Genomic DNA, 8,855 nt, shown 5'->3' with positions numbered 1-8,855 from the left:
TCTTCATTTATTTTTTTTACATATGAATGAGTGCGGGCAAAAGTGAGACTTGAATTCGAAATATTTCAAAGTGTTGCATCCCGATACAAAGCCCGTATACTTTTGTAACGTTTGGATTTTAATTCTACTATTCCGATTCAAACACATGTCTCAAATGATGAACTAATATTATAACCATATATCAAACTAATTTCATCGCATTCATTTGCATCAGTCGAATTTCGAACCATCACTCTGCCCCTAGCATAGCTCTAATCAGTAGCCGTAGTCTCTTTTGACTTTTAACCTTTTTCAAATATCAACATTGTGTGATGAGCATAAAACCTACAGAGAGCAAAATGAATCATTTAACGCCTAAATGTAGGCAAAATCGGCGAAACGGTTAAAAATAAACTGCTTTGGTCGCTTATGATTCGTTCTCATACATAATGTTGTTGTCGTTTCAAAACTCTTATACAAACCAAAAATTATGTCGAAATCGCGGTTCTAGACATGGTTTAAATGACGTTTAAGAAGGAATTCCGTCACAACTCTGGCACAAGAAAGAATCCATTTGAATGAGTTTCATCGTACTCTCGGAACATTACTATCGAATATGCCAGCATTAGTACGATTGGATTTTGTATCTATAGCTTCACTTGCACGCTAAACAAACGCTTTTGATTGCGATCAAAGCGTACGTCGACGCACACTCATCCTAAGTGCTGGTGACGCTTGCATTGTTTGAACGTGCTTATCGAAGTCGAAAGTGTTATCAATATTCATTGTTTATTTTGATTGTTTTTTTTTCAGAACTTCTATCAAATATATTGACAAAAAATAATCTCAAACTGAAGTTCAACTCGATTTAATAACAATGAGGCCCAGGACGCATTAGTGCATCGATACTAACAATTTTTCAATTAAAAGTGTCATGAATTGAACACTTTTTGCTTCTGAAATGCATAGACGAGGTAATAACAAACAAGTCGAACTGGGCTGTATTTATGTTGTATGAAAAAAAGAGAGATTGTTTTGGACTTTCTCCAGGTAAATTTTTTTGAATCATGCAAATTTTGGCATTTAAAATCCACAATCTCAATGATTTTATTTATTTCAAATCTAAATTTGGAGATTCCATCCAAAAAAAATTCCACAGTCGACGAGCTGCTTCATCAGAACGAATCGGTTATGACGTTATTCTGTTGCAGTTATCAAGAGAAAAACACAAACATGAAATTGTAAATAATACTCAATGTACTTGAACTGATATAATTGCCATAACAACAACACATTTCATGCGATATCAGTATCTGGTTCGTGTAAAAACTGGAATAAAATTGTCGGTTATCATAAGAAATTCTGTCATATCACTCGATTAAGTAAGCCGGTCAAGGTGTATTTTGACTATAAAACAATCAGAATTTTGGTGCCGAGTTTAATTTTGGCTCTGAATGCAGTGGTGATTGCATTCTTCTAAGGAAATAAATGGTATTTTTCATTAAAGTTGGACATTTTCATAAAAAAAAAAGTGAAATTTGGTTTGAAAATTTTCGAATTTGGTTCAAAATCTTAGATTTGTATCAAATTTACAGAGTTTGACTCAGGCGACAGATATATGCTTTAGCATAGAAAAAATATCCGCATATTTTTTGGTTTGTTCACTTTCAGTATATAACGGCACCCAGCTTCATCGAGTATCAGCACGCACACTGAACGTGGTAGTATAGGACGGTTTGTTTACGAAGAAAAAAATTGTTTATAAACAAAATCTACCAGAACTATACAGCACAAAACCTTAACATAGGACAGCATTGCTGCCGAGGGGCAAATCACTCTAAAGTAATTTGTAATAGAGAAAGTAATTTACGTGTAAAATACTTTTGAAAAGTAATAGAGATTTTTACACGTAAATTACTTTCGCGATTACTTTCTCTATTACAAATTACTTTAGAGTGATTCGCTCAAATACATTGCGCTGTACAACTCGGAAAGATTTTGTTTATAAACAATTTTTTTTCTTTGTAAACAAACCGTTCTATACTACCACGTTCAGTGTGCGTGCTGATACTCGATGAAGCTGGGTGCCGTTATATACTGAAAGTGGACAAACCAAAAAATATGCGGATATTTTTTCTATGCTAAAGCATATATCTGTCGCCTGAGTCAAACTCTGCAAATTTATTGAATTTTCATCGAAAGAAATTGAAATTTGCTCGAAATAATTGAAAAAGTTGATCAAAACATAAACATTCACACATAAAAATAGTAAATTCATTCAAATCTTGTTAGTTACAAGAGAAAAAAATTCAGTCCAAGTTCAATTGAAGTGAAATTGATTTATTGAACGTGAATTTTACTCAAGGAACGAAAACCAAGTCAAAAATGTCGCTGTCGAATATCAAAGAAACTCTGAAAATCGTGTCAGTTGATGCAAAAGATATACGCTGGCCTACTTCATTGGGTGGCCATGGGTCTGATGCAATGGTAAGTAGATACGTTTACATATTTTCAAGCGAATAAAACCATTTCTATTTAAAATGATCGTTTGCATTTCCTCATTCGCAGCACACTGACCCGGATTACTCGTGTGTTTATGTAACAATCAAAACGAATGAATCGATTGAAGGCTACGGATTGACTTTCACTCTCGGCCGTGGCAATGAAATTGTTCGGATGGGCTGCAAAGCACTCAGTACATTGATTGTCGATCGTCATTTGCGCAATGATATTTACGCACGATTCGGTATATTCTGGCGAGAGCTAACCAGCGAAACTCAAATGAGATGGGTGAGTCTGTCTGTTTACACAAATGGTTTGCAAATTTATTGCGATTATGTCAATTTTATTTTGATATGCGAACTAAACATAGAGTAGATGCATATCGGAGTGAATTTTGCCACTCATGACAAGAACGAACCGCACATTTATTGGAAAAATAAATATCATGTAAATGTGGATCATTTATAATGAATGATACCGTAAACGGTTGTGTTTGGAGAACAGAGAAGTGGAATTTGAATTGTTTTGATGATCTTTGAATTTCATGGGATTTATTTAAACCAAAATTTTGTGAATCATACATCAAAATTGAAGAATTTATGCTTTTGCTAAAACATAGACAGTCGATGATTATAAATAGGCTAATGAGCTCAATCATACGTAAACTCGCGTGAATAATTTTTTAAAGAAATTGCTACTTCCCGTCATCGCACTAAATACCACTCAATCAATCCTTATTCTAAATCATGTTTGAATAGCTTGGTCCAGAGAAAGGTGTGATGCACCTGGCTGTTAGTGCTATCATCAATGCACTATGGGATCTCTGGGCAAAACTGGAGAAAAAACCACTTTGGCGCCTATTGTGTGACATGGATCCTGTAGTAGGTTCAATTATTACCTTTTGTCTATCAAAATTCTCAAAATTCAATTCACAAACGTCCAGTTGCTGGTATCAACGATCGATTTCCGTTACATAAGTGATGTGGTGACACCGGCTGAAGCTGTAAAAATGTTGAAAGAGGGTCAGAATGGCAAACAGCAGCGAATTGATGAACTCCTAAAGAATGGCTACCCGTGTTATACCACGCAAGTTGGTAAGTTGTTTTTTTCTCATATTATTCTGTTTAAAAACTAATTCATTTCCCAACATTTCCAGGTTGGATCGGCTACTCCGATGAGTATCGCCGTAGCTTGTGCAAAGAGTATTTGGCCCAAGGATTTAATGCATTCAAATTGAAAGTTGGTCAAAATTTAGAGGACGACCGCCATCGATGTCGTCTGGTGCGCGAAGAAATCGGATGGAAGAATAAGTTGGTGAGTTCACTCGTCTAATCATTCAATCGATTTTGACTGAGTAGTTGTATAGCCATTCAATTAAATGTTCAGAAAATCCGTTCAGTCAAAAAAAAATCCAAATACCGTTGTAGTTGGTATTTTTGTTCTAAAACAACTGACTTCAATTCTTCTCACAGATGGTTGACGCAAATCAAATCTGGGACGTAAATGAGGCGATTGAATGGATGAAAAATTTGTCTGAATTCAAAATTTGGTGGATTGAAGAGCCAACATCTCCTGATGATGCCCTGGGCCATGCCACCATTGCCAAGGCATTGAAACCATACGGAATCGGCGTTGCTTCGGGTGAAGCGTGCATGAACCGAATTATGTTCAAACAATTCTTGCAAGCCGGCGCATTGGAATTCTGTCAGATTGATTCTGCTCGCATCGGTGGAGTGAATGAAATATTATCAGTTTATTTTATGGCCAAGAAGTTTGGAGGTGAGAATGAAATTTTTTACGCATTATGAAATTGTTGTCAATGTTTTTATAGGCTAGATTTTTTATTTACATGGTCAATATCCGAAGTTCTCTTTGAATAATGAAATGAAATCTCAATGTCTGTTCTTCGTTAACACTTTTAAAAACCTAACCGTTGATGATTTTCTTTTTGTTTCCATTTGATTGTTCCAGTGAAAGTATGTCCACACGCTGGTGGAGTCGGTCTTTGTGAAATGGTTCAACATTTGCAAATGTGGGACTTTACGTCAGTGTCTTGCACAAACACCGATCGATATGTGGAGTACGTTGATCAACAGCATGAACAATTTGTCAATCCAACCAATGTGAAAAATGCTCATTACTTGGCACCCACTGCGCCTGGATACAGTACCGAACTGAAGAAAGATGCAATCGTCAAGTTTGAATATCCAAATGGCAGCGAATGGCAAAATATGTTCAAATTAGGTATTATGAAAGAAATTAAATACTAAATTGGTCTCGAATTCTTTTGGGCAATAAATGGATTGTTTTTATTCGAATATTTGAAAAATCAATTCATCAATGTTTTGGAGATGTAAATTAGAAAATTGAACAAAATGTGAGTCAAAATAGAAAATAAGGAGTATTCATCAAAGGACATTCTAAAAAAAAAGCACTATAATAAAATATGGAAAAATGTATCATTCAAACATAAGAATGTACAAATAATTGTCTTTGCTTTGAAAAAGGATATTTTCTCGGAATTAAAGTCAAAAACCAAATATTGCTAACGTAATGTATTTATTGTAATGCGAATTATTTTTTTTTTACAACAAAGTGTATACACTATATAAGCTATACATAGCTTTTCTGGATTAGGTAACCTAATTTAGGTTTTCGTCTGTTCTATTCGTTATTTCTTTAGTTGTTCATTTCATTCAGATTTTTTCTTGGTCAAAAGTTTTTATTTGTTTGACATTGCAGTCAGTCAAATACTGTCTGTGTTTGATTTACATTGTTGTCCTCCATCTTAAGGCGCTTTGAAGGTGTACCTTCTCCACACAACTCACCGATAGAACTCTGTAATGAATGTGTAATTGTGATTATAAAAACTTGAAAGTTAATTTAAGTCTATTACGTTTGTAGCCTGGGATGAAATAGTTTCATCGTTATTTTCTTCGCTATCCTCATCATTTGTTGCTGCTTCATCGTTGTATACTTCTTCAAAAGCAATTTCTTTCGGCTCGGGGTACTGCAAGTATAGACGTTAAAATTAACATTGTTAAAACGATTTCATCTATTTCCTTTGAATTACAAATATATACCATTTTCTTTGCATTTAAGAAAAATGTGTCTAAATTAGTCCACATCGACTGAAACGTTTCTTCGGGATGTTGTCTCGATAAGTGTTCTTTTATCCAAGATGAGAAATTGGATTTATATTGTCCGATACGATCATCGCAAAGCAAAATAGCTCCATAATCATTTCGATGTCGAATGACTCTACCTATGGCCTGGTTGGCAGCTCTGCATGCATCCAAATAACACCAATCCCTTCCCGCAAATCCAATTTGCGGGTTCTTATCAAAATACTCTCGTCTCAGTTTGATCTTCAAATCACTCCACGTTCGTAATGGAAGACCAACCATCATAACGCAACGACCGTACTTATCGCTGAAATTCAAACCCTCGCTGACCTTTCCTCTCGCTACCGCCATAAAAATGGCTCCTTTGCTATTTTGTTCATTAATTTTTGCCACGTAGTCATTCATTGATTGTTTAAACTCGTCTCTATTTTTTGATTCAACGAAGATCTTTTTTTGTTCTTCAATATTTGACCAAATATCCCCTTCGTTTTGGTCTTGCCAAGTCTCTACACACTTCTCCATTACATCGTATTGACGAAAGAAAACCAAAATTCCGTCAGGTATAACTTCAGATAATTTTAGTAGAGTGCGTCCAATAGTTAACAAATAAGCGATTCCCCTAAAAAAACCATATAAATTAGCATTTTGTTTCTTTAAATGTGAGAAGTGATTTTAATTACATGTGTTTCTTTATGGAATCGAACGGTCCAATATCAACGCCTCTAGATAAAATTCGTGCAAACACTTGTTCTTGATCAATGATGTGTGATGGGATTTCTAGTTGTATTGGAATTTCGATTTCCAGTTCTTTAGCGAATGGTTCTAACGGAGCCAGAGTACCACTCGTCATAATCAAAGAGTGCAGATTTTGTGCAAGTAAGCTATGCATTCTAAAATATACGAAAATCATCGTTTAACTCAATATTTCGCTATCGAATAATTTTTTCCTAATATTTACCCGATTGCTGGAGAAAGGCATATAAAATGCAGTATTATTTTTCGACCGTTACCCTCTTCTGCTGCTGCTTCTTCTTCTTCTTCTTTTTCTTCTTCTTCTTCTACTTCAGCATGCACTTTATATAATCGATTTAATCTGTCTAGAAAATTTGCGCGATCCCTTTCCGAATCAAAATCTTGGTCGGCACTCCAAAAAATGATTTTCAGGAAGTCTTGTATATTACGTAATCCATCGAGTTTTTGCAAACCATGGTCATTTTTCGGTTGTGTTTTCAAAAACTTGATCAACTTTCCCAACATATCAATACTGTGCATGTCAATCTTTTGAAAAAAATACATCAACATGTTATTTAAAAGATTTAAAAAAAAAATTGAATCAGTTATGATTCCATAACAGCTTACCTCAACGCTCTCCAACAGTTCGAATATGAATCCACCGTGTTTTGTACCAGTTTTAATATCTATCAATTTCTTGAAAAGATCCGATAATGATTTCTTCAAATCATTAGCGCCAGCTTCCATTGTACTTGAATTCTCAATAATCTTTAAGAAAAAAAAGCAAACTTGTTTCAATTAAAATATTTTACAAAATATTAGATTTTCTATTACATAATCCAAACCGTCAAGTGCGTTTGATATGTTTTTGGTTGAGATGTGCTTAGATGCAGCATTAAGGCAAACGTCCGGAATATTATGGGCTTCATCAATAATCACGACAGCATTTTTCATATCGATTTCCATAGTATCGCGTAATTTTGGAACGAATAAGTAGTTGTAAGGCATGAATATGATTTTCGCTTCTTCAGTTCTTTTACGCGACATAAAATATGGACAACAGTGATTCTGCTTCCCATACTTGCAAAGATCTTCGATGTCAAGTATTGGTTCTTTCAATGGTCCCACATCTCCTGTCAAATTCTTATAAAATTCGCAATTATTTTCGTCTCTCAATAGTTGGCATTTATCAATTTTTTCGTCATTGGTCTTCAAGTTTTTCACATCTGGATGAATACATAGCTCATCGCGTGAACCAAGAACTGCCGCTTTGACTTTTTTATAAGGGCTTTTTTTTAATTCTTTCATCGCTATAGATAAAAAAAACAATAAAAATGAATAAAAAAAAACTTATCTACTCAGCCATTAAATTGTGTCGTTAATTGAATTGATACCTTTTTTAATTTGTGTGTGAGTTCGAGTTGCGTATATCACCTTATATGTGGTAGCACCACTTTCATTGCCGGTACGTTTTCCAATCCACGCCAAAGTTGAGCACAACAAACTCAATGTTTTTCCAGTGCCTGAAAAAAACATTAACGAAATTGCAAAAAAAAAATTCTAATGTTTCATCACTTTTTTCAAGTCAACCTGTTGGCGATTCCAAAATGGCGCGTTGTCCAGTTTTCAATGCTTGAATCATACTTTTCATGTACGTTTTTTGGATATCGTACGGTTCGTGGCTGAACTCCACCAAAATATCATCAATAACAACCTTATGCTTTGCCATTTTTGGCAAAAATTATCACGTATCTACAATTTTTATCGAAAAGTTGGGAATTTTCTTTTGCAACAACAAACAATAAATTGCACTCGCCAATGACGTCAAAGACCAGTTTTTCGCCACTGATTGTTGCAAACTTATTGCAACTTTTGAGTCGTTAAATTCGCATGCATACAAATAAACGGTGGATGTGAAATACAATCAAACACGTTTACTAATACACATACATCGTATTGAATCTATACCATTTATGTGTCAGCGCATCTCAGATATCAACAAGATTATTGACAGCTCAATTATACAGATTTAATACGATACTTCAGTGTAGATTATTTCTTTGTATTTGGTAAACATTGTGCATGCTATAGTTCTTATTTTGAATGAAATTGTTCTATGTCTATCTTAAAACACGTTCCAATGGAAAAAAGACAAGAAAAACAGGAAATATCATGAAAAATCCATTTAATTCATTGAAATTGGCTTTGAAAAAAATGTCGATCTAAATTGTTTGAATATCCGACAAAAATCGCTCGGTTCAATTCAACTATTCCAAATTGCGCGCTCACATCTTATGTACGTGTAAAATGTGAACCGATTGAAAACTGAAACTAGTGATGTGTCCACGCAGACTCGGCAAAATCGCACACAGTCATGCGATAGACCGTACGTATGAACTGTCATCGCTTTTCACTTTTGTAGTGCATGTTTTGTGTATTGATGTAAAAGACGACATACGCAAAAAAAACCCATCACTTGAGACAGTATCTATGCACACCGTGTGTGTGAGTATGTCG

The 8,855-nt window shown here is 34.7% G+C and overlaps 2 protein-coding genes across 6 annotated transcripts; one reads left to right on the top strand and one right to left on the bottom strand.

Moving 5' to 3' along the window:
• Positions 1–1,348: 1,348 nt before the first annotated feature.
• On the top strand, positions 1,349–5,039 carry LOC129570301 (mitochondrial enolase superfamily member 1-like). Of its 4 annotated transcripts, none has more exons than XM_055449856.1 (8): positions 1,349–1,470; positions 2,345–2,466; positions 2,548–2,769; positions 3,240–3,362; positions 3,425–3,575; positions 3,638–3,795; positions 3,954–4,260; positions 4,453–5,039. In XM_055449856.1, exons 2-8 carry the CDS (start codon positions 2,365–2,367, stop codon positions 4,749–4,751), a joined length of 1,362 nt encoding a protein of 453 aa, XP_055305831.1. In that variant the 5' UTR covers positions 1,349–1,470; positions 2,345–2,364; the 3' UTR covers positions 4,752–5,039. The 4 variants fall into 4 exon arrangements, with proteins under 4 accessions (XP_055305831.1, XP_055305829.1, XP_055305828.1 ...); XM_055449854.1 differs by having other exon boundaries at positions 1,352–1,470; positions 2,249–2,466; XM_055449853.1 differs by having other exon boundaries at positions 1,352–1,470; positions 2,182–2,466.
• On the bottom strand, positions 5,024–8,201 carry LOC129570300 (regulator of telomere elongation helicase 1 homolog). 2 transcript variants are annotated; one of them, XM_055449850.1, is made up of 9 exons: positions 7,929–8,201; positions 7,733–7,861; positions 7,173–7,648; positions 6,966–7,106; positions 6,565–6,884; positions 6,287–6,496; positions 5,565–6,225; positions 5,378–5,491; positions 5,024–5,319 (listed from the first exon to the last, which is right to left on the bottom strand). In XM_055449850.1, exons 1-9 carry the CDS (start codon positions 8,065–8,067, stop codon positions 5,224–5,226), a joined length of 2,286 nt encoding a protein of 761 aa, XP_055305825.1. In that variant the 5' UTR covers positions 8,068–8,201; the 3' UTR covers positions 5,024–5,223. The 2 variants fall into 2 exon arrangements, with proteins under 2 accessions (XP_055305825.1, XP_055305826.1); XM_055449851.1 differs by having other exon boundaries at positions 7,914–8,032.
• Between the last annotated feature and the right edge of the window lie 654 nt (positions 8,202–8,855).

This window comes from Sitodiplosis mosellana, unplaced genomic scaffold (assembly GCF_009176505.1).
Source record: "Sitodiplosis mosellana isolate CC-2019 unplaced genomic scaffold, AAFC_SMos_1.0 Smas_scaffold_52, whole genome shotgun sequence".
In the NCBI taxonomy this organism is placed as follows: Eukaryota; Metazoa; Arthropoda; class Insecta; order Diptera; family Cecidomyiidae; genus Sitodiplosis; species Sitodiplosis mosellana.
The sequence above is the reverse complement of the archived record's forward strand: the minus strand, read 5'-3'. Positions and strand labels throughout refer to the sequence as shown.

Excerpts from the sequence above, each read along its gene's own strand:
- LOC129570301 (XM_055449856.1), top strand. The coding sequence starts at position 2,365 with ATGTCGCTGTCGAATATCAAAGAAACTCTGAAAATCGTGTCAGTTGAT. Across the intron at positions 2,467-2,547 it reads GCCATGGGTCTGATGCAATG|CACACTGACCCGGATTACTC; the intron begins GTAAGTAGATAC and ends CCTCATTCGCAG. Across the intron at positions 3,576-3,637 it reads GTGTTATACCACGCAAGTTG|GTTGGATCGGCTACTCCGAT; the intron begins GTAAGTTGTTTT and ends CAACATTTCCAG.
- LOC129570300 (XM_055449850.1), bottom strand. The coding sequence starts at position 8,067 with ATGGCAAAGCATAAGGTTGTTATTGATGATATTTTGGTGGAGTTCAGC. Across the intron at positions 7,107-7,172 it reads CACTTGACGGTTTGGATTAT|ATTATTGAGAATTCAAGTAC; the intron begins GTAATAGAAAAT and ends TTTTTCTTAAAG. Across the intron at positions 5,492-5,564 it reads TCTTAAATGCAAAGAAAATG|TACCCCGAGCCGAAAGAAAT; the intron begins GTATATATTTGT and ends CTATACTTGCAG.